Source organism: Nyctereutes procyonoides, unplaced genomic scaffold, assembly GCF_905146905.1.
Source record: "Nyctereutes procyonoides isolate TBG_1078 unplaced genomic scaffold, NYPRO_anot_genome, whole genome shotgun sequence".
Taxonomy (NCBI): Eukaryota; Metazoa; Chordata; class Mammalia; order Carnivora; family Canidae; genus Nyctereutes; species Nyctereutes procyonoides.
Genome location: NW_026575159.1, coordinates 12,776,422 through 12,802,333, shown reverse-complemented (window position 1 = coordinate 12,802,333; position 25,912 = coordinate 12,776,422). Strand labels below are relative to the sequence as shown.

At 40.8% G+C, this 25,912-nt stretch overlaps 1 protein-coding gene across 5 annotated transcripts in view; it reads left to right on the top strand.

Moving 5' to 3' along the window:
* Window positions 1–25,912, top strand: part of SAMD12 (sterile alpha motif domain containing 12) — a 378,425-nt gene that overhangs the window by 240,470 nt on the left and 112,043 nt on the right. The window contains exon 5 of one of the 5 annotated variants that reach the window (XM_055314076.1): window positions 3,417–3,706. The exons of the other annotated variants lie outside the window; for them this stretch is intronic. Within the exon in view, the coding sequence (XP_055170051.1) occupies window positions 3,417–3,436 (20 nt within the window). The 3' untranslated portion in view covers window positions 3,437–3,706. Of the gene's footprint in view, window positions 1–3,416; window positions 3,707–25,912 lie in introns of those variants that run through there. 5 annotated transcript variants of the gene reach the window in all.

Sequence of the window (25,912 nt, the reverse complement as noted above, 5' to 3'; positions counted from 1 at the left end):
CTTCTTTATCATACCGGAAAGACTGACTTTAAGGTTCCTAAGTGCCTAGCACTGGGCCAACACCATACTAATTGCTTAAATGAATGGTAGCTATAATTCTTACTAGGGAAGCCTGTGACACAAGGTTTGTCATTTCCCTTTTCCCTAGAACTTTGGCCTCAGAGCAGCACCAGGAGACTTTTCCTGGTGAGCAAGATCCTACCATTGTACTGTCAACCTTCCTTCACTAGGTCCAACTTGAGCAGAATGGGTGGATTTAAAAGAGAAAGCATTTATGAGTCAGAAAGCCAACAATGCATGTAAAGACCTGCCGGACTTCCTCTGCGCAAGGATGTGGATTTCTGCATCCATTTTTGGCATGAAGTTTGCTGTGGCTAGCTTGCTTCACTTCCTGACATTCACTCAAGGCAAAATGGAGGCTGGAAAGAAAGAAAGAATTATGTACCTGAATGCTACATGCCAGGTGCCCCATATGCATATCCTATCTTCACAGCATCTCTGCCAAGAAGCTGTTCTTATTTCCATTTTGCAGATTGGAAAACTGACACTTAAAGAGATTTAGTAACTTGACAGAGTTGTACAGCTAAGCCAACATAGATCTGAAGCCTCTGCCCTTAATATCAAATGCCCTTCAGAAAATCAGATCTGTGGAATTCCTGGCCTCATCTGGCCTGATTCATCTGCTCTTTCCGATCTACACAACCCACTCCCACTCTGCTCAATGGGTCTGTGGTGGAGAGGAGAGCTTCGAAGCAAGCCTACAACTCCATTGTTACAATCCCCCTCCCCAGGGCTGGGGTGAGGGGTGGGGCCAGGTTGAGGCAGGCAAGGTGCCTGGTGCCAAATGTAAAGAGGCACTCACTCCCAGGTTCACGTATGTTCAGACCCACGATGTTGCTCACCCTAATCCCAATCCTGCTCCTCCTGATGCTTGTCCTGGGATGTAGTCACTGGGATTTGGTGGAGGCAACTATACCAAGACTTCCATCACCAAGATAACCAAGACAAGCCTAAGACTGGATGGCAGATTGGCACTCCTACCCTTCAAAGATCCCACAGTTCCACTTCCAGATAGCTCCTGCCCTAAAACTATTTTCCCACCTTCAAAAACTACCTTTCATGACCTCTTATTGCCTGACTTTCCCTCCAAGATTGTAAGATGCCACACAATCAGAATAAACTACAGAGAACCTCCACCATAGCCACGAAGTGGGTTTCAACCCCTGTGTTAGTTCCAGTCTTTTGGAAGTGACTGGAAAAGAAGGCCTGGGAGGCTAGGCCAGGGCTCGTCAGAGAGCATGGTGCTCAGTTTGCAAACTGGCCCTTCTGCATGGTGGGAAGAACAAAGGAAGATCAAAGAAAGAGGCAGTCCCATCCAGATTGATAGGTGGCAGTGTCAATAAGCAGGAGAACTTAAACACAAGGCTTGTGTTGAGCACCTGCAAGGAGAGTGGATCTACCCACCCACCCACCAGATTCTTAAAGCTTATGTAAAGGCCCTAATGGGGTTCAGTCACATATTCATCCAAATGGTCTCAACAGCACCTTACTCTGTTAAGACTCAGTCCTTGGAATAGCTCCCACTGGAGATAGTGGGCAGAATATACATTCCAAGGACAGAGTGGGGCACTGGATTGGGGGGGCAAGGCATTGAGCCTTTGATTTCCCAGGTCTGGTTTTCAGGTCTCCATGACATCTCCCAACAACAGGGAACCCCTTGAGCACAGAATATGGGTAGTTGTACTTGCTACTGTTGGAACCCAGGCCAACCATCCTCATCTTATAGAGGAGGAAACTGAGGCCATAGCAGGGGAAATGACTTCCCTGAGTTCAGTTAGCTATGCAGATCAGAGCCATAAACCCTATTTCTCCTACCCCCAATACATTTTTGAGACTGAGGGAAGTGGGGCCCACTGTATGCATCCTTCTCTTGACTCCATCATTACTGTAGCTTAGCACCAACTCACAAAATGAGGCATGATTCATACTGTAGCTGTGCCCAGTTTTGCTCTCTCAAAATTTACCCCTGTAGTTGAGTACCAGTGATAGGGTTCTCAGACCACCTCTATCAGAGTCATCTCAAGTATTGATTCAAAATGCAAAGTCTTGGGACATTACTTGGTTCTTTTGAGTCAGAAGGTGCTTTGATCATTAAGTGCTGTTGTTTTTTAAATCTATTTATTCATGAGAGACACAGAAAGAGGCAGAGACCTAGGCAGAGGCAGAAGTAGGCTCCCTGCAGGAAGACTCACGTGGGACTCATCCGGGATCCCAGGATCATGACCTGAGCCAAAGGCAGATGCTCAACCACTGAGCCCCCCAAGTGCCCCAGTCATTAAAGTTTAAGTACTAATGTAGAGTTTGTACTCTTTCTATTGGTGACTTCTTATTTAGTTTCAGGGGCCCTCTTTGGTTTTCTTTCCTTTGGGGCATTAAGTCAGTACCTCTATCATCTTGTATTTTTAGTTCTCAAATTCAAGAAATGAAAGTCACTGTACTTTTCATCAAAGGGTGATTTGGCTAAGATAGAAACGGAGAAGGGAATTCTCAGAATAGGAGACATTGAATTTTCCCTTGTGGGTCATGATAGTTATATAGAAAGATCCCTCACTTCCCCACTGGTGTGTTTTCAATAAAAATCTATTGTTAAAGATAGTAAAAAAAGCTCTTAAGATCTTCATTTTCAGGTGTAGGCAAAATATTTCCAAATGAGTGTCAGTACTTTCTTAGATCTTCTTTATAAGAATTTGGTTTATTGCTGGAAGGACAGGGTACATGCTAGTGGGCCTGGGCAGTGTCTGCAAATGTGTGTGCCTGACACAGTTTTTCAGAAAATTTGAGTCTGTTGACAGCACTTAAAAGTCAGGAGTTTGTGGGAATGCCTGAGTGGCTCAGTCAGTTAAGCATCTGCCTCTGAATCAGGTCATGATCCTGGAATCGAGCCCCACATCAGGCTTCCTGCTCATCAGATAGTCTGCTTCTCCTTCTTCTTCTCCCTCTGCCCCTCCCCCACTTGTTTTTTCTCTCTCTCTATCTCTCTCTCTCTCTCTCTCTCTCTCATAAATTCTTTCTTAAAATATCAAAATATTAAACATTTTTAAATTTAAATTTCCATCTTTCAAATATTCCTAATATTTCATTGTGAGCTATAGTCCCACAATGCAACAACCTGGTATCTTGATAGCTACTGTCTGAAACAGACTATGCCAAATTATAGATGTTCATAAATTCCTTAACACTCTTCCTATTGAGTTGTGTAGTCTGGGTATCCTCCCAGAGTCCTCCCAGAATCCTTCCCTTGAATCTGGGAGGTCTTAGTGACTGCTCGAACCAGTAATATATGCAGAAGTAATCGTAAGTCAGGTTTTGGACCTAGGCTTTAAGAAACTGGCAACATTTACTTCCTGTTTCGTTAGATACCAATCCAGGGAAATGAGCCATCACATATCAAGTGCAACTACCCAGAGACCATCCTGCTGCCTAAAGCCCAAGTCACTTGAAGAAGCTCTAGAAGAAGAGACACCATATGAACAAAGACAGAAGGTCAAAGAGCATCAAAGTGCCAGACACATGATTAAGGGAACCACCTTGGAAAAAGATCCTCCATTTCCATGAGGGGACAGCACGTGGATAAGAGATGAATCACCCAGCTGAGCCCTTCATGAACTCCTGACCCATGAAAGCATATGCTAAATAAAGTAATTGCTTTAAGCCATACATTTGGAGTCAGTAACTGAACAAGAGCTTGAGTTTTTAGTTCGCTCTATTCTGACCTCCATTCTTTCCCCTGGCTTCACTTAAATTATTTTACATCCTGGTTCCTGTATGAATCTGGATTTCTAATCTTGATTTAAACCGTGGTCTGGAGACCCTTCAATTATGTGAATTTTTGAAAATTAAAATATTAAAGATATATATAGAAATATATGAAAAGTTATGTTCGGAAGGGAGGAGGGATACAGAGAAAAATGGAAATTTCTACTTGAAGGAGAAATTTACCTTCTATGGACCACCTTAAGATGAAAAGAGCACAAGATCAAGGTTTGGTCAGCTCTTCCTTTGTGTTGGCTTCTTTATCTTTACAAGCAAATCCCATTCATCTTTGACATTCGATGAGTCTATGAGTAAGATAGCTCCACTTTTCTATTATTTATTTTGAGTGTGTATTTGTATCTTGTAATATATTAGAAAGTATATTCATTCCATGGCATTCCAGCCTATGGGGCAAAAGAAATGTCTAGTTCTTTGTTGAAGACTCTGCCTTTCCCATCTTGTACCTCCAGCTCTCAGTAAATATTTGTTGAATAAATGAATGGACAAATGAATGTGTGTTAGTCACCAAGAATACAAAGACAAATGAGACACGGTCCTTGCCCTTGAGGAGCTCACAGTCTATCGAACACAAGCAGCAAATTAAAATACTGGTTATGCCTCCTGGGTAGCACATTCTTTTATTCAAAAACACCACTTTATCTGTGTCTAGCTGGCTAGGCTATTCGGCTATTCACATCATACCCAGATGAAACAATAAGCTACATGAAAAAAATTTTTTTTCTAACTTTGTATGGTGACAGATGGTAAGGAGACTTGTGGTAGGGCTCAGCTGGCGATGTATGCAAATATCAAATCCTTACTTTGCACACCTGAAGCTAAAGTGTTATATGTCAGTTATACCTCAGTGAAAAACACACACACACACACACATATAGTGGAAGAGCCCAGAATGAGACAGGGCTCCAAGCCACCTCCCCTGAAGAGACAACCTCCCCGTGCTGAGTTTAAGGAGGAAGGGAGCTCAGTCCCATCGGAGCTGCAGGAAGCAAGGCACAATCACTCAGAAGCACCCCCAGGGCCCATCAGGAAAGCAAGAACAGAATCACTGATGCATCATTCCATCAGGCTCTGTTTGCACAGACTGCAGAAACAGCAAGGAGGCTGCTCCATCAACAGCACTCCTCAGAGTAGCTAGCACTGAAAGGTTCAGGGCAAACACCAAAGTTTTGTTTTCTTAAAGGAGATGGAGGAAGGCTTGGTTTTAATCAGCCTGCCCTGTATGGACTTTGAGGAATTACCTTTTTTCCTTTCCAAGTATGTTGGGCAGGTTGTCAACCTATACATTTTCCCCTTTTCTTTCTAATTGAGGATTTTGTGAAGTCAGGAAGCAAAAGCATTTGTTTAAAGATAAGTGGCTTCTTATTCTTTATTCTCCCAGTGAGATTGAGTATCAGTGTCAATATATTTATATGATCAACATTGCACAGAGTGTTGATTAAAATGCTTTTGGGGGCTCCTGGGTGGCTCAGTCAGTTAAGCATCCGGCTCTTGATTTCAGTTCAGGCCATGATCTCAGGGCTGTGAGATCAAGCCCCGAGATGGGCTCTGTGCTCAGAGTCTGCCTGAGATTCTCTCTCTCCCTCTGCCCCTCTGCCTGCTAGCATTCTCTCTCTCCTGTTCTAAGTAAATAAAATCATAAAAATAAAATGCTTTTGGGTTTTGAAGGATGTCTCATTGTTTATGTTAAATAGCATCCAGGAGGATGTCAGGAAGTCGTCGGTGGATGACGCTGGGGCTGTCTCACCGATTTCCAAGCAGCAGAGCCATATCCAAGCCAGGGAAGCCAAACCCCACAGGTGGAAATGACTTTCTATTTGTAAAGTAGAACCCAGCAAAATACTTAACCAGTAATTAATTTGCCATATTTTTTCAGGGGACTCTGGGCTTCTGAAAGTAGAAATCTTAGAAGGAAAGGAAAAAGCCAGAACCACAGAGACCAGATTTCCCTCCAATTTCTCACAGTTTTTCAAACTGTCAACATGTTTATATTCTAAGGAGAAAATATCTTTATCAAGGGTTATTTTCTTCTTTAAAAAGTAGCTTTTTCATCATTTCAACATTGGAATTCAGAGAGTCGGTATAAATTCGTTGTCTTGGGAATTAGGTAAAATCATCAAAACAAATCAAGGTATTATTAAAAAGTGCAGAAAGCATCGACAGGAGGTGGTGATTAGCCCCTACGTGATGTGCTGCTGCCCGTCAGCTTCACCCAGTTCTTCCTGAAGAGATCCAATCTCAAAGGGAGAAGAACTTTGTATCTTCCTGAGAACCAATCTTGCTTGCTAATTTTTTACTTTATTCTTTGAAGTTCCATTCACTTTCTCTGATCTCTAGGTCAGTGGTGCTTTGCTCTTAGCTGTTACAAGCGTTTCCTGTGTGATCCGCTACCCCCTGGTTGTTCCAGTACATTTAAATCTAGAATCTCATATCCCAAGATTCCTGTCTTTCAACAGGCAGTACGTTCTTAAGTGAGTCAAAGTTTTATTGCGTAACCTGCAGGAGATGACTAGAAGGTGAAATAAGGTTAAAGAAAGAATGTCAAGACAGCATGCTTGGTCTCCCTGCCTCGAAGGGATTGAAAACACTGAGTACCTGGGGACCCAAAGCATGGAAGAGATGCTCACTGATGTGGAAAAGCCGAACTGGCAAGTGACATGGACTACTGGCCCAAAGCCAACAATTTCAAGGGACCTGCTTGGTTGCATAGTCTTGTCCCCTTAATCTGGTGAGCTGAGCATTTTAAATGAGGACTGCATGGATGAAATTCCTGAAGCATGAGGCCCATTCTTCCTCAATTCATGAAGGCTATTCTACGATCGTAAAAATCACAGACCCAAAGGAATTTGAAGGATTACTTGTTCGTGCTCCCGACTTCAGGTAAAACCACGCACAACTTGTCCACAAAGGAACACAATTGACCTGTTTTTAAGCACTTGGGAAAATGAAAGGAGCCAGCTTTCCTTAGTAACCTATCCTGATGCTGAATTACCTTCCCCAGAAGGAAAATCCTGGAATAACTTTGGAGGCAGGTCTGGATTCAGATGTCTGTATTGTTGCTCTGTGGCTTCTGTGATTGTCAGCAGATTACTGATCTTGATAAATCTGATTTGTAACATGAGCTAAAGAACAGTCTACTTACATCACAAGATGGTTTTTCAGAGTAAACAAATATGTGCAGTACCTACCACAGAGAATACAGACTACCTTTCTGTTCCTCCTTCACCTAACTGGATACCCTCCTGTTGGGTTCCTAGCATCCTCTGGCTCAGTGTGGAGACACAATGTCAAACATCTAATCATTCTCTAATGTTGTAGACAGCATAATGTAACTGGGAGATTTGGCACAAACTTTAAAGGGAAACTGGCTGGCTACCTTCTGGATAGCAAGATAGAATGAGAAAGCCTTTAGTGTATTTGTTTTCTAGGTCCACCATAATAAAGTACCACTGACTGTCTAGCTTAGAGCAATGGAAATGGGTCACCTCACAGTTCTGAAAGCTGGTAGTGTGAGATCAAGGTGTCAGCAAGGACATGTTCAATGGGATGATCCTAGGGAAAGGTCTATCCCATTCCTCTCTCGAGCTTCTGGTAGTTTCTTGTACGTCTACATAATTCCAGTCTTCATGCAGCATTCTCCTACATGTGTGTCTGTGCCCATAGTCCCCATGTTTATAAGGACACTAGTCATATTTGATTGGGGACCTCACTACTCCTGTTTGACCTCGTCTCAACTAATTACATCTACAACACCAGATAAGATCGCATTCTGATTTACTGGGGAGTTAGAACTTCCCAGGTGAGTTACACAATTCACTTAACACACCAGGTTGTGAGATAGTCATTTCTAAAAATCTTTTGTCAGGCACACTTTGATATTATATTTGGTACTTAGGACCAAGTAGCTTTGCAGCCAGCCTCCCCAGTAGTGTAGGACAACCATTCTTTGGAAAGCCAACCCTTCATGTGTGAGGAGAGTAGGGAAATGCCCTAGTGGAGAACCCCAGAGTCATACGGGCAGATGGAGGAGAGAACACATGGACACAGAAGGGTGAGACGGCAATGGAGATTCTGGATGAGCCACATCAGGAATGTTACATGATAAAGGGCTTTAGAGGCAGGGGCTGTTCACTTTTCTCAGATCTCAGAGGTTTCTCTTCCACTAGCCAGGGTCATGCCCTCATCAGGGCTAGGAAGCTTCTGGCCTCACAACTACAGCATAATGCAAAGGCCTTAACAGTCCAAGGAGAAAAATACTTTAAAAAGAGCTTGAGGCACCTGGGTGGCTCAGTCCGTTGAGCATCTGACTCCTGGTTTCAGCTCAGGTCATGATCTCGGGGTCATGAGATCAAGCCCTGAGTCAGGCCCCACGCTCAGTGGAAAGTCTGCTTGAGGATTTCTTTCTCCTACCTCCCTGCCCCTCCCCCTACTTGTGTGTGCACATGTGCTCTCTCTCTCAAATCTTTAAAAAATATAAAAATAAATAATAAGAGCTCTAGCCTTGAAAATTGGCCTCTATGAAAAGGATAAAGGTAACAGATTCTCAACACCACATTTTTGGGAATTTGGAACTAGCTGAGAAAAGTTTAGAATAATTTTCACATATATGAAGAGTGATGATGAACAACATTTGTAATTTCAAAGCAAGGGGGAATCAAGAGGAGGCTTGAGTTATGGGAGATGTGATTCAGATCAGAGAACTTCCTGTTAGTAATCTGTTTAAAAAAGAAAGAAATTATGGTATTTTCCCTACATATCTTAGATACGAAGGCACTCATCTATGATAAGCACAGCCATCCCTGAATTTCAAAGAACCGGGCTTTATCTTCCCATCATTTTTTCAGACACCAAAGAGATACTGTGTGTGCAACCTATCCAGGTGCAGTGCTGAGGTCTAGGGCCCTAGGGATGATGGACACAGGCCAGGTCTTCATAGAGCTCCTTGACTCATGCTTCATGCTCAATATCTAGTTGTTGAATAAATATATAAATGGAGATGTATAAATAGATAAATTCTAATACAATGACATAGTACTATTAGCTGCCCCAGTACTGGAATTATATTTCTAACTATGGATAAAGTAATTAGTGCTTTGCTGAAGAGTTGGCTTTGAACTTTTTTGAACTTTTTTTTTTTTTTTTTTGGCTTTTGAACATCTTGAACGATGACTGTTTGCAAGGTGGGCATGAAGGGATGGGACACACAAGACACATGACGCTGGGCTACACTGACTGGACACTGACTACAGTGTGATTGGAGTAGAGGTTATATAGTAGAGACAAGAGGACTAGTGATCAGAGAAGAGTCAGGAGGAGAATGAAGTATACAAACCCCAGTTTTTCAGAGTCTCTTGAGCTCCTAATGATTCTCATGCTATATTTGCTCTAAGTCAAGTCCGACCTTATTTAATACTTTCCTGGCCTGAAAACATGACCGTTCTTTTTGAGCTGCATCTATAAATTTGTAAAACAGAAGAGCCATGGCTGGTTCATATTCTAAAAATAGACATAAGTGAGGTGATTCTTCAGTTTGAAGATATTTGACCTCAGCCTTGGAGTTTGTGAACATCCCTTCTCTTTCAGTAGTGACACGTTTCATGATCCTGATACAGAAAGCTGAACAGGCCTAGCATCAGCTTCTTTCCAGAGAGTAGTGGGGCTTTGTGTAGGAGGTACATGAGAAGAAAGCACAAGCGAGCTGGGATTCTCCATGAGGTTGGAGCCACAGAGCACAGGGAACTTGCCATTTAGCTCTTGCCAACTTCTTGAAGAAGCATCTCTGTGCAGAGGGGGAGGGTTGGCTCTGCAGAACTCAGAAGCTCAGGAAACAAACTGCTGTAAAATGCTGCCTCTTGGACCTTCTGATCTCTCCCACCAAGAAAGGAGATGTGAGCAAGGGAAAAAGGGGGTGTGAGCTGAGGTGAATCAACTTTGAGAGAAGCCCCCTCACAGGACTATCTACTGAGTATTTTCTCCTCTTCAGGCATCCTGCTAGTGCTGGAAGGCAAATACCATACATTCCTGACCAGCAGGCATCCCAGGTTTTCCTCTTGAGGCAGACATTTCCATTGCAGAACAGTTGAATAAGCAGTCCCCATACAACATGAAATAAATAAAGAGGATAAGCAGAGGATGCTGTGACCCTAGAGGGGCCCCTAACTCCCCCTAACGTGGCTGAGCCTTCCGGGCATGATGGCAAGAGTCAATAAATGACTTGCTCAGTATGGCTGGAGTTTGCTCTTTGTGGCATGGTGGGGGCTGAGACTAAAGTGTAGATAGAAGCGTATGGTGCTAAGGGACTGGAATGTCCCGTCTAAGCCCTCATAAGGCAGGGGACCCAGACTCATCTGACTGTAAGCCGAGGTCCCCCACCTTCTGCACACACACGCACAAGCAATCATTCAAGGGCGCTTTCCTACCATTGCGATGGTTATGTTGAGAAACCCAGAGAAGAGCACAATTGTAAAGAGTAATTAGTGTTGTGACTAAATAAATGAACACCACCTGTGCATCCTGTTTGGGGAAATGAGTCAAATTAGTGAAACAAGTTGCATAATCACAGCAAATGCCAATCTCAGCCATTGCAGCTCTGCTGGTCATTTCTAGTTCTAATGAGTGGCTTCGTGATCAGTGCTCATTCAGATGAACGAAGAGGAATTTTAGGTTTATGTTTTATTTTCAATCACATACGTAATATGTAATCATTGCCAGAAATGTTTTTAAATTTAGTTATGAAAAAAAAAAGTTACTGTAAACCCACCGGGCAGAAATGACCATCAACATTTTGGTGCATATATTTTCAGACTCTTATAAACATGTCTATATTATTATATGTCTACTACATTATAATCAGAAAACTGATTATTCTATTGTCGTAATCTATATTGGATTTTTGTTGTTTTTCCCCCCCTTTTATTTTAAGTGGAGGCCAGTTTTGCTACATGATCTGAGTTTTTCTTTGGTTCATTTCTCCTTCCCCATCCCACTCCAGGAATTTGGAAGGTGTGGTACTTAAGTTCCTCTGATAGCTCCTAATGAATTTTTAAATAATAGTGATGTTTAGAACCCATATTCTAAACCTGTGTTTCTCAAATTATTGTCAGGAATTAAGCAGTATATGTTGACACACCACTGTATACAAATGGAAGATGACCATAGACTCCTTCCTCCAGCTCCCCACAATACCCCTCCCACCCAGGTTTTGTTATTCTTTGAGGTTGTTATCCGCAGTCTATAGTTGCTAAATTGTTGATTCTCATGTAATTGGACCTCCTGTTTCAGGAATGACAGTATTTACATTCTCCATAGGAATGATGCTATCTAGTGATGGCAACATTGTGCAGTTTCCATGATGTTGGTTAATCTCAGCTACCATAGAGAATATCCGTGTTCTAGAACCCTTTCCCAGCAGAAAAAGTCTTCCGGTTGCTTTTATTTCGTACTGACAGCAGCTTGGGCAGATAACAGAATGGGGGAATCATAGCCTAAACATTCTCCCTGAAAACTACATAGACAAATTCCACTGACATCTTTTTCTTTTATATGGGATATGTTTCTTTTTCCTGGATTTGGGGAAGATTTTTTTTTTTTTAGACTTACTATCCAGCAGATCAAAATATTTCTCAGTTTTCACTAAGTCCACAGGAAAAACCTTTTAAATTGGAGATATTTTTCTCATTTCAGAGAAATTTCCTTCACTATAGGAAGGACATTTTTGTTAGGGACTACTGGGGAGGGGCAGAGGGAGAGGGAGAAGGAGAATCTTAAACAGACTTGCACACTTAGTGTAAAGCTCGACACTGGGACTTGATCTCATAACCCTGAGATCATGATCTGAGCCAAAATCAAGAGTTGGATGCTTAACTGACTGAGCCACCCAGGCACACCCATTATACATTTTTGAGATTGGTTTTGTTGCATTGGTTCTGACTGCTTCCTCCTTTACTCCCATTATGCATATGCCACAGATACTAGTCATGATTCTTAGTCTACTTCTCTTTCTTTATTCCACTTGGCTTTTTTTCTCCCTCTGAACTCTGGGTGATTGTCTTAAGTTTGCACTCACCTTAATAGTTTCTAAACCAGATTGAGTTTAATCTGGAACTTAATAGTTTCTAAACCAGATCCTCTTCAGGGACTTTTTCTAAATATAGATTTCATGGCTTCACCTGAGGCCCACTGACTCAAAATCTGTATTTCACCCTAGGAATGTATTTTTTAAGTGTGTCCCCCCCCCCCCTTACTCATCTAGGTTTGAGAGCCACTGTCCTATTTCACTAATCTAATTCCATTTAGTTCGGGAGTGAGAATCACTGCTCTTTACTGTTTTTCATGCAGTTTTAAATTCTGCAATGGAATTATTTGCTTGCTTGTATTCTTTTCATAAAATCCCTTTTTTATCTCTGTTTGTTGCCTCATTACCTCTCTTATAGCAACTTGGAGTGTTGAGTAATTACCTTGAGAATACAAAGTAGTTACTATTAAACTTTTGTCTTTGTCTTGTGGCAAATCTTTTCTAAAGGATGCTATTCTTTTCCCTTTTATGCATTATGTTTAATTCCTCATGTTTATATTATGTTTGTGATTTGTGCTGTGGTACTTTTCTTTATTCCATGTTGGGCCAATTTGATAGCTCACTCTTCAAAGGTGTCATTGGTGTCTTCTCTGCATCCCCAGGCACTCTTCCCTTGAAGGCTGCATGATATGCCATTATATAATTCTTGTTATTCAGCCTGCGGAGCATGGAGAGCAGCAAGCTTTATGAGGAGACCCGGTGGTAGAATTTTACCTTACTCAGCATTTCCTACACATCTGGGAGCTCTTGCATCAAGACCCACCTCTTCATATCTTGGATACACTTCACCCTGTCCATTATTCTGTGTACCTAGAATGACTGACTCTACGATTTCAGACTCTATGTCTAGCCATCTGAGTTGGGTAGAGCTTACATGAGTTGGAACAGTATCCTGTCTAGTTCCAGGATGTTTTTTCCTATTTTTTTTTAGGAATGTCCACATCGGTGACAAATGGATTAGGGAAAAAGCCCCGCTTTCACTGGAATTGCAGGTAGAGCCATGGGCATTTCTTCCCCGTACTACATGTTCCATGTTATTCCTTATCAGTGAGTCCCTCTATCTCCTATAGACCGCAGTTGACTTTAGATCTCAACCTTCCATAGGAAGAACCTCTCCCCTGGGTGTCAGAGTAAGTTCATAAAAAAGGGCAAGTAATAGCCAAAAACTGAAAATAAGCTCAATATCTATCTGTAGCTATGGTAAATAAATTGTGTAGTTGTACAATGAAATGCAAACTCTAATAGCCAGGTGTTATTTTGACATATAAACAAATATCAAAACCAAAGTTGAACCGAAGAGTCAAATGGAAGACAGCGAGAGAACTTGTATGTCTTCCCTTAGTTTGAGGCCATCTACATTGTATCAGATGCAGGTTTCTAGATGCTTCTAAAACGACTTTGTTAGGTGACCTAGTTCAGACTAAGGGGAAGCTGTTCCTTGTTCTTACTTCTCTTTGCATTTTCTGAAAGGAGGAAGGGTGGAGAGCTTGCTTTCATGAGAGATTTTTCCCAGAAACCCAGAAAGAAGGGTTATACACAGGGCATTATTACCAGTAGCATAACAGGGTCATTTGCAAGCGCAAGCAGCAGCACTGTGTGCATACATTTTCTTCAGAGGTAGGGTTAGCACCATGACACTTAGAGTGATGAGGACAGTGAGGCTTGGTGAATTGAAGTGACTTATCCCTCTGTCTGTTAAAGACAGAAGCTAAATTCAAACAGTCCAGAGTCCACTCACTGTCCAGTACATCACAATGCCTGATGCTTCAAATCTAGTCAACTCAAGCTGAAAGATATGTCCAGTGATACAACAAATATTTATTGAGCACCTGTTATGTGCTGGGCCAGGTGCTGAAGACACAGCAATGAATAAGACTTATCTTTTCACAGCTGTCATGACACTTAATATAGAATGGAACATGGACATTAAAGAGAGAATTGCATGAAAAACCATCAAGTGACAGTTGGAAAGAAGTTACTGTATAATAGTACAAAGGAAGGAATCCAGACTGGTGCCAGGGGAAGGATTTCTTAAGTGACCAATAATATAAGACCCAACTGATAAACAGCAAAGAACAGCAATACAATAAAATCAGAGCCAGGAGGAAGAGCCCAGAGCTGGGAAGAACTTGGCAAACTAAAGAAATCAGCATAAAGGCACAGTGAGGAAAATGGGTAGTGGCCGAAGATGGGGGGCAACACACTTTACAGAGCTGTGTAAGACATGATGACCAGAATTTGGGTGTTGCACTGAAGTTAGGGCAAGTTCTGCAGGGTTTAAAAAGTGGAGAGAGAACATGGTCATATCTGTTGTGTTATATACTAAAAAGAGGCTGAAGAGATCAAACCAGCTTATTATTGAGCCCAAATATCTTTGGGAATGGTTAATAACCTGTTAGGCTATTATAGATTTGCTTATAAATATATGGTATCTCAAGCACTTTTTAAATGGTTGAAAATACATCACTCTCAGTCTACATATTAAAAATTGAACATAGATCTGATAAACCTTAAAAGACATCCCTGACTTTCATAGTTTTTCAAGTTGAAGATGTGTCTTCTGATTAGGAGAAGTAAGAATTTTGATGAAACCCCCAGATCTTGCCCCAGTCCACCCCTGCTGTTCAGTCTTGCCTGCCCTCCTGCCAGCAGAAAGTTGATGCCATGAACTCCATGAACTGAAGACAGCTTAAACTCTTCAGTAGGCTAAGGAAATATACCACATAGCAAAATGGATAGGCCTTTATTCTAAATCAGCATTTTATTTTTATAGATTCCCATTCAATGACTATAAAGGGTCCATTCAGTAGATATTTTTCAATATCAGAGAATTCATTTCAATATAACTTCATTTGATTGCCTGCCATCCTTTCCCCCCTCTCCCCACGTCCTCTGATTTGCCTATTGTTTCTTCAGATACTGGGAAATAACTAATTACTTTTCAGAATAATGTGGCCTACAGTGATGAATGGTCCAATTCACACCTGTTTATTGAATACCTATGGCATGAAGGTACTTCATCATATACTTTGAAAATGAGTGACAGAGATAAATGAGCCAGGTTTTCTGCCTTCAAGAGGCCTCCAGTTCCAGAGGAGATCAGAGGGTCACAATAGCTATGACCTAAGCACTACCAAGATAGCTAACAAACTCAGGGTTTGCAAAAGCAGCAGAGAAACGAGGAGGACTTTCAGTTACCTGAATCCCTGGCAGTTAAGGATTATTTTTAGGAGATTGCTTTAAATATATATATTGAAAACCCATGCTTCTGAAAATTGATTAGGTCAGAATTCTGAACAGTCCATTCATGTATTCCCTCTGTAATTCCTTTCACTAAATCAATCTCTTTAAACAAATCTTCTCTAAATTAGCGGGGCATCTTTGGGGATCACTCATGCGCATGTTTGCAGGCCACCATGTGTTTACTCCCTAGAAGGGATCAAAATAGCTATTGTCTAGTTCTCATTTTTGATCTGCTTCACTGTAAATGCAATATGAAGCTGACAGTGTTAAGCTAGTTATACTTAAGAATTTATTTTTTACTGCTAAATGGAATCATGTAGAGTTCAACCCCCTACCCCAGAAAATGTAGAAAATGGAACATTTAATTACAGTAACCATTTTTACATTAGATGAAGCATTTTGCTATCCTTGAGGACCTCCTTGCCATAAAGTATCTACTAGCCAGGGAAATATGCACAGGTCCCTACAGAAATACATTGTGTTTGATACTCAGTATAAACCCACAGAAGCCATAAAGTAGCAGTTCTTTAGTGATGGGCTGGGGAGGGAGAGGTGATCTCCCTAAATACCAATTCTAGTGCAGATTTATGAACTTTTAAACTCATGAACATGCATTCCTAAATAAGCTGAAATGGTTCATTCTCCCTCTTTTTGGTATCTCTCATCCTCCTGGAAATCTGAAGCAACATGAATCACACACTTGGCCATTAGGCCAGAAGAAGATTATAGCCTGGAGTATACTTTGGGTACTGAAATACATCGTCTTCCCCAAGCCGCCTCCAACCTGAGACCATGAGGTTTGAGCCTCTTTTAGGTGGTGACATTTTACTGCCTACTCCTCAGTTATGGTAATTTTATGCCAGTCCAGGCCCAAGGGTAATTACTCTCAAATTCTTTATGAGGAGACCTCATTTGTCATTTGCATATTAGATCCCCTGCCATGGATTGGCAGCATCAGAAAGTAAATCTATCCCCTAGCTGTAATTCATACACATACACACACACCCCAATTTGACACAGTGGAGCAGGGTGCTGTTATTGAGAAATTGAAGCACCAGGTGTGATTAAGTAAGATCACACATTTCATTCTCTCTTTAATTTCACATCATTCTTCAGCAGCTGAATCCATGCACTCCCCCCATGGAGTCAGCCTGCACTGTGCATTGTTAGTATGCTCAGCAGAGCGGTGGCAAAATGTTTCCAAAGTAAGCCACCCTGCTGGGCTGCTGTGAGTCAAGTCTGTTTTTGCCTCCAAATTATTCAGTATTGCTAGATCTGGTTTATTAATCCATTAATCTCCCTAGAAGGTAGGACTTCTGGTACTTCTACATCATTGATGCTCAATTTCAACTAAAAGTAGTTTCAAAACATAGAGAAGAATAGAATCAAGGACAGAGAAATGAGTAGAAGTCTTCAGAGCCTTTCCTCTTAGGTCCTTTCCCTCCTCAGCTCCCTCACATCTCTCCCCACCTGCCTCGATTCTCTGCCTTTAGGATTGGGAATTGGAAGTGGCATGAATACATCAAATTTGCAAGCATGTCCTGAGAAGATACATGTGTGAAATTCTTGATGCCATTAACAAATGAGATTGAGCTAAGGGGACATTTTGCAGATTAGGGTTCAATGTGTCTGACCCTACTATTTAGCAGTTCAGGGCTACCAGTAGTAAAACAGCATCCCTGAGGTGAGAAGCAAGAGGTGGTCACGTGGCACACCCAACATGGCAATAAGCACCATCATAGGTGCAATCTCTAGAAAGAGGAATAGTTGTCTTTCACAGCTGTGTGTACTCTTCCTTTGTAATGAGAAGCCAAGCACTATGGGTCAACTGTGTAGCATGATGTAGGTTAATTCATTCCACAAACACAGGTGGAATGCCTGTTTACTAGGTGCTGTCCTAGGTAGCACAGAACAAACACCATCACTGCTCTATGGAAGTCTATCCACTCTTTCATGATCTGACCTCTACTTCTCATTCTTAGACATTCACCACCAGTGGCTCTCTTAATGTCCTATCAGAATAACTTGCATTCCCATGAATACCATGCGCTTTCTTCTCTTGATTCTGGTCCACAGGTTTGGGGAGCCTGGACCACTGTCTGCCCCATTACCTGCCAGATCCCCAGCCAGATGCCATGTCTCATTTTCTCCAGCTACTGCTCCTGGCCTCATTTGTCCTCTGAGATCACCACAGTGTGTTGTCTTGTCTTTCATTCCTACTTTAATTTTTTCAAGGATAGAGACTATGTTTTATGGTTCACCTTCTGCTTAAAACATAGTGGGAACTCAATAAATATTTGTTGCATTAATCATTGAATTCATTTATATCCTTGAAAAAGATCTGTATACACTCATTTGCTCTCCATGTAACTTTTGTAAGACCCACAAGATAGCTTTTAAATTGCAAGTGGAAAGATTGTGACATTTGCGATCTTGATCACCCTAATTGTAGCGAGAATTAACACCCCCACATACTTTCTTATGAAAATCACCTCCTCTCCCTGGTATACTTTTTAATAAGAATGGAACCCCTTGGCAAAATTAAATTGGAACTGTTAGAAGTATTAGGTGGTTTTTTGATGGAATCACTTCTGGAGAATTACCAAGTCTGTGCTTTCCTTACCAAGTACAAATTAAAATTTATTTTAAAAATAAAAAGGGATGCCTGGGTGGCTCAGCAGTTGGGCGGCTGCCTTCAACTCAGGTCGTGATCCCAGAATCCAGATTGAATCCTGCATTGGGCTCCCTGCGAAGAGCCTGCTTCTCTCTCTGCCTATGTCTCTGCCTCTCTGTGTCTCTCATGAATAAATAAATAAATATTTTTAAAAATAATAAAAATAAAAATAAGAAAAAACAAGTTTACCTCTACCAAAAATAGACATGGCTGTAGTTGGAACGCAATGTATTTGGATGATGAGATTAAGGGTCTATTTTCCCTTTTTTCAAAATGCATAATATTTTATAATTTATTTTGGTGGAAAACTATGAAAAAGAAAAACAAGAATCTTCTTGAAAGAAGCTCATTATCTAGGAGTTTGATTTTACTTGTATGAGCTCAGGTGAATCGATTAAAGGTTTTCCCTGGCCAACAAGTATTTTGCCAAGTGTAGTTGTGTTGGATAGAATCTTTTTTTAATCTCAGGCTTTTTATCAGCAAGATGTTTATTCATTAATTCAATAAATAAATAATAAGTATGTGTCAGGCACTCTAATACGCACTTTTCTCTATTAACAATAGTGATGATTTGCAATATATACGTGCATCAAATTGTTACATTGCATACCTGAAGCATACAGTGTTGTATGTTACCTACATCTCAATAAAGCTAGGGAAAAAAAAATTGATGACGAACTTCCAGAGTACTTGCTACCTTTCAAAGCTCTTTCCATACATTAGAACTCTGTCTCACAATTTTATAAAATAGATAGAACATGTGTATTAGTCACAAATATGCTACCTGCTGCAACAAATATATTCTGAAAAGCTAGTGGCTTAATTCTCTCTTACTCAACAACCCTAGGCAAAGGCTACAGATCAAGGAATGACTATTTTGCACAATCATTTAGGGATCCAAGCTGACAACTGCTCTCCTACCTTTAATAAGCCATTTTTGAGATTTCTCTGGTCCTTGACATTCCAACCTGGAAGTAAAGGGCCTTGACCAAGTAAACACAGATTACAAGCAACACTAGTACTTACATTCTGTTGGCAAAGGTTTAATCACCTAACCACATGAGCCTTGAGGGAAATTTGGAATTGTAGTCCAGTCTTCTATTCAGAGTAAAGGAAAGAATGGATTTTGCTTGGTAGGTGCATTCTCTGCCATAGCAGATATTTTAAAATTGCCATTTGTAAGATGAAAAAAAATTAAGGCTCAAAGAGGTTGACGTGCTTAAGATCACTCAGTTAAACCTAAAAAATCGGAATTAGAAGTCATGTTCCTGAATGCTAGATGAGTATCTCTTCCATCACTTGTGTTGCTTAGAAATGAAATGATAGCTGAATACTGACTTTGTAGATGCATCACCTGTGGATTTCCTAGGCACTGCCTACAGCCCACATGAATGTGAATAGTCATAGCACAGCCCAGAATTTGACATTCTTGTCTTGCTTTATTTGATTCAGTCTAGACCAGAGAGGGGGTCCTCCTAGTGCTTGAAGAATGGCTAAATTCTATTGCAGACATTTTCATGTAAGCAGGGTGTTTGGCTTTCCAACAACTCCAAAACAAGTCGGGGAACAGTCTTAATAAAATCCATACCACACTGAAAGTTGAAGCACTGTTTACTGGCATGAATATAGCCCAGGTCTCTTCAGTTGCTCCCTATCCAATGGCTCATTTAAAGACTGTTTATATAGAGCTTATTATGTGGTAGGCACAGGGCTACAGAGAGGTGGTAGGCACAGGGCTACAGAGAGGATCAAGACAGGCACAAGCTCAGCCATTATGGAGCTCACCATAGAGCTTAATGGCGGAAGGCCTCTTTCAGAGATGGCTTCTGGGAAAGCATTTCTGAGTAATATTTAAGCTGAGTCACAAGGGATGAGGAGTCAGTTATGTGAAGAACAGGTTGGAAGAGTCTTTCAGACAGAAAAAGCGCAGTACAAGCAGTGGTCTGAGCACCTGGGTGGCTCAATCAGTTGAGCAATGACTCTTGATTTCAGCTCAGGTCATGATTTCAAAGTCATGAGATTGAGCCCTGTGTTGGGCTCTGCACTCATCCAGGAATCTGCTTGAGGATTTTTCTCTCTCCCTCCATCCCTCCCCCTGCCTGTGTGCACTCCCTCTCTCTCTCTCTCAAATAAATAAATCTTTAAAAAAAGAATGAAAGCAACAAGCCACCTCTTTCTCTTAGCTGAATGTTCTTAACCTAAGATTTCTGGATCCCTTTCTCCTCCAACAGAGCCATGGAAAGATTTTAGTGGGGTTGATGAATTTGGGTATATGTATAGATAATATTGTACAGAATATGTATTACATATAAGATCTACCTTTTTTAGTCAACTTTTTACTGAAATTCTAACATTTCTTTCTATCATGAATACAACAAAACCTCAGTACTCTTTTTTTTTAAATTTATTTACTCATGAGAGACACACACAGAGAGAGAGAGGCAGAGACACAGGCAGAGGGAGAAGCAGGCTCCATGTAGGGAACCCGACGTGGGACTCGATCCCGGGTCTCCAGGATCAGGCCCTAGGCTGAAGGTGCCGCTAAACCGTTGAACCACCCGGCTGCCCAAAACCTCAGTACTCTTAGCAGTTTATGTGACGCTGTCACTAGAATCACAAGTAATTCTTAATCACATAAAACTTGTTGAAGCATTCTTGAAATATCATTTGCACTCATCACTACTGTCAAATTACAAAAGTTATTATTTCTGCCAATAAATCTTATTCTTTAATGCATCAATAAAGAAACACATGTATTGTTCCACCCACAAATTTTTTAAACTATCTAAGGTGTTTTTCAATATAAGTTGTTTATTTTATAATCTTATATATTCCCTTTTTGCGTTTAAATAGCTTCTTGAGAAGGAATCCATAGGCTTCTCCAGACTGCCAAATAAACTTCAATTTATAACTCCTCGAAAAATTTCTCTGTGATTTTTAACTATCTTTTCCCCGGCCACAGCTTCCACCAAGAGCCACCAGGCTGACTTATGACTTAAAATTCTAATTTTAATGGATTTCTCTCTTTCTTAGTTTGGAACATGTTGAGAAGTCCATAGTACACAAAAAGAATCCCTTCCCTTAACCTTTTCTGTGTTTAAACTTTTGCCCTCCTTGTCACCGGATTTCTAGAATAGTGTAAGGATTATCTTGGCTTTCTCATGTCCCATTTGTTCCCTAGTTCTATGTTTTCTGGCTTGCTCCCCAACTTCTTTTCACAAGGTGATCATTCTGGGATCCCTGGAGTCCTCTGGTGTTAAGTGAATACTTCTCAGTATTTCTTTTCCCTCACATTTGTAGAATTTTTCCACTGTTGGTCCCATTTTTCTTCAAGGGACTCTCTCTTTCTTCACCTTCAGGAAAATCACTCTTTCTTACCTACTTCACTATGTCTTTACAGGCTACTCTACTCTTCATTTCTCATAAAATTAAGTTCCAAATATTCTCCTTGGGAAACCACATCTACCCCTCAGACATGAACTGAATCATTACACCGATTATTCTAATCTGAACTAGTTCTTCCAAACTTCCTTCCTCAATTCCCAGCTATCCAAGGGAAATTTTTACTTCAATCATAGCCCAGAGGCACCACCAACATGGTACATTAAAGTTGAACTCACATATTGCCTCTACCACCCAGCACGCTCTTTTCTCCTGCATCCATGTTTTGATTATTGATCAGAGTCTTCTGATCAACCAAGGGAAAAACTTTAGGGCTGTTGTCAGTTCTTCCCTCTCCATCACTCCTACCTCTGCTTAACACTGGTCTACTCTACTGAAGAAGTGGGGTTGATCTAGCCCAAGAGTGATTTAGAGTACTGAGAGAAGTAGGCTTTCTAGGTATAAGTTTTGTGAGGATAAGATCAATTTGTAATCTCTTGGAAATTTCTTTGTAATTTTAACTGTTTTTCAATGGGCTACAACTTTTACCAGGGTCCTGATGACTGACCTATGACTTAAAATTCAAGTTTTAATGTTTTTTCTCTCAGTGTAGAACATGATGGGAAAACGGGCCACATTCTGCTGCCTGGTGCCCCATAGAACTCCTTCCCTTGCTAACTAGGGGTTTTTAGCCTTTTCTTGATTAGAGCAAATTGAGGAAAGTATGTGGATCAGGAAAGTTCTTATTTGACAAATACTAGTATGAGCCAGCCCTCACTCTTTTTTTAATTTTTTTTTTTATTCATTCATGAGAGACACAGAGAGAGAGAGAGAGAGAGAGAGAGAGGCAGAGACACAGGCAGAAGGAGAAGCAGGCTCCATGCAGGGAGCCTGGTGTGGGACTCGATCCCAGGTCTCCAGGATCAGGCCCTGGGCTGAAGGTGGCACTAAACCGCTGAGCCACCCAGGCTGCCCCCAGCCCTCACTCTTAAGGACTGATAGATATTTAGTCTTGATGGGTTCTTTAGATACCACTACCACCCCACCACCCCTGTGCTAGAAATGACTCGCTTGTGATTCCCTTGACAAGAGAAAATGTGTCCGTGTTCTTCCACAAGTTTATTTTTCTTCAGTAGCATTTCAGCTTGAGTTGTGTTTTTACCTTTTAAGTGCCCTTTTGGAGAGGTCTTAGCTTCTCCACACCAGCTGTCTCCTGTGGGATGGCCCACATCTGGCCCATGGGAAATGCTTATGTAGTCCTTGCCCTGCCAAACAAGGGCAGACTGTCCCTAGCATGAAAATCTTTTGTTTGGTCTGCCACCAGAGCAGTTAGCAAGCCACAGGTACAGGCTCTTCAGATGTTTCACTTTGTCCCCCAGAGACACACACCAAGTTCAGAGTGATCTTGAAGCCTCCTTGCGAGACTTGGGATCAGGAAGTAGCCCTTCCTCTCTCTCTCTCCCCTACCCCCAAGCAAATAGAGGCAGGTGAGGCTGTCATGGACTCATGCCAAGCTTTCTTAATAGAAAATCTCCTTCTAAAACTTTTCCATTAATGTGTGTGTGTGTGTATACTGTATAGGTCACTGAATTTTCACAAATGGAGCACACTTATGAAATAATACCCAGACTGAGAAATAGAACATGACTAGTATCCCAGAAGTCCTCCTTGCTGCTTCCTTCCAGTTGCTTCCCCTCAAAGGATGAACACTATTCTAAGTCCTGATAGTAAAGAATAGCATCATCTGGTTTTGTTCATTGCATAAATAGAATCATCAATTATGTACTCTTTGTGTCTGACCTCTTTCATTCAACATTATACTTAAAATTTGTTCACATTGTTGTCTGCTGTTTTGGGCTGTTTATTCTCATTGCTCTAAATTGTTCAACATGTGAACATATCACAATTTATTTATGTATTCTGCAGTTCACGGGCATTTGGGTAGTTTCCAGTTTGAGAGTGCTCTGTAAAAAGGGATGTTCTGAATATTATTTTTTTAAGGATTTTATTTATTCATGAGAGACACAGAGAGAGAGAGAATGAGAGAGAGGGAGGCAGAGACACAGGCAGAGGGAGAAGCAGGCTCCATGCAGAGAACCCGATATGGGACTTGATTCCAGGTCTCCAGGATCATGCCCTGGGCTAAAGGCAGCACTAAACTGCTGAGCCATCCAGGCTGCCCTATTCTTACTTATTTTTAAATAATTGTTCAAAGTTTTTATTTAAATTCCAGTATAGTTAACATACAGCCACCCAGGCTGCTTAATATTATTAAACGTGTCTTTGAGTGATAAAATTATTTCAGTCAGTGCATACGAGAAGTGGATTTGCTGAGTCATTGGAGAGGTATGATGTATTGGTTTGCTCAGGTTGCTATAACCAAGTACCACAAACTGGCTGGCATAACAACAGAAACATATTCTCACAGTTTGGGAAACTGGAAGTCTGAGATAAAGGTGTCAGTAAGGTTGAGCCTCTCTCCTTGGCTTATAGATGACTGACTTCTCCCTCTGTCTTCACATGGCCTTCTTTCTGTATGTGTCCAAATTTCCTCTTATCAGGATACCAGTTATATTGGATAAGGGCTCAGCCATATGACTTCAATTTACCTTAGTTACCTCCTTAAAATCCTGTCTCCAAATATGGTCACACTGTAAAGTAATGAGGGTTTGAACTTCCAACATAGGAATTTGGGGCTGGGTGGGGGTGGACATAACTCATCTGTACGTACATATTCAGCTTTGGTAGATTCCTCCAATGTCTCAAAGTGATTGTATCAATAAGTATTTCCTCCAGGAGTATATGAGAATTCTGGATGTTCCACATCATCACCAACACTTGATTTTTTTTTTTTTTTTTAAGAAATCTTTAAACACAAGCTCCCAACTTTTACATGGTCTCTATCTGACTGAGAGATAAAGGTAATCGAACTGGTTTTCACACCTCTGTTGCAAACCTTGCATTATATGTGCAAAGCGTGTGGCATGGAAAATTTTAGCCCAACATCATGTTAACTAATTATGGAGTTTTTGTTTACTTGTTTTTCACATCATTAGGCAGAAAAATAAGTTGATAATGCCAGTATCTTTATTACTATTCTTCTTATTTTGAAATTTGGCCCCTCCACACCTGTCCCAGTGTTTTGAGGGTAAATCATGCCAAAAAGAAGGTGGTACCAGAAATCTCTAACCAGTTAGACCTCTTCATTCTGGTGTTGGCCGTGAAGCTCTCAGGCTGAGTCTTTCAATGGATGGTGCCCCCATCAGAAGTATCGATCAGTTTTGGCAGAGGTGGCTGCTCATGTATGGTGTGTAGCAGGTCTCCCTTACTCAGTTCTTCCTCCATACTGAGCTGTATATATCAAAGAATAATGTACCACATCTGAATCCTAGATAACTGATAAATTACTACTATATCTGTGTGGTATAATCTATTCTTTATGGTTGCAAATTCTAAATATTTCTTGTCTCTCAGTTTGGTTCAGTTATCTTAAGAAAAGACAAGATTCCTTAGTAGTAATATGAGAATATTGTTATTTAATACCAAACCAAGGTAACTGAGTTTGCCTGTACTCATTCTGCATGTCATCTGGGAGTCGAGTCTGGGAAGAGCAGTTTTGATGTTAGCCTGACCTAGGAACCACATTCTTGCTGGATGTGCCTCCTTAGGCATGTCATTTAATCTTTCTAACCCTCAACGTCCCCAATTATACACTTTAGATAAAATTATTTGATATCTTTAAAAAAAAAAAACATAGAGCATGTCCTACCTGGATATCTACTTTATAAAAGTTTCAATAGAAGCTATAGCAGGAGATGGTCATGTAAGGGAGGGCAGTAGCAGTTGTGGAAGAGAGGTATAGACATAGTCACATGGAGGAGAAAAGACTAATCCACATAAATGTTCAAGGACAGTATGTCATTAAATGTAATAAAGACCCTGAGGGCTTAGAGAACAAAGCAAAGTTGAGGGTGATGGGGTCACACAAATATTCATGAGCTCAGACTTGGTCTGAGCTTTAAGGAATGCTAAGAACTAAAAAAAAAAAAAATTAAAAAAAAAAAGGAATGCTAAGAACTGACTTATTTCACTTAGCATAATACTCTCTAGGTTTATCCATGTTGCAAATGGCAAAATTTCATTCTTTTTTATGGCTAAGTAATATTCCATTGTATATATACCACATCTTTACCCAATCATCTTTCAGTAGGCACTTAGGTAGCTTTCAAAATAAGGCTGCAATAAATAAACATAGAGGTGCATGTATTTTTTTGAATTCATGTTTTTGGGGTTTTTTAGGTGGTAAATATCCAGCAGTGGAATTACTGGATTATAAATGATTTTACCTATATCTGGAAACTAAAAAAGCAAAAGAACATACAAAAACCAGGAACAGACTCATAAATACAGAAAACAAACTGGTGGTTGCCTGAGGAGAGAGTATGAAATAGATAAACAGGATTATGAGGTACAAACTTCCAGTTATAAAATAAATAAATAATGGTGATGAAAAGCACAGGATAGGGAATATAGTCAGTTTAAAGAATGGTAAGGATTGGAGATATAGACCCCAATAGGAGTCTCAAGACTGTTATAAGAACTCTAAATGGTTATTAAAATAATCCAGAGAGGCACCTGGCTGGCTTAGTCAGTAGAGCATGCAACTTTTGATCTCAAGGTTGTGAGTTTGAACTCCACTTTGGGTGTAC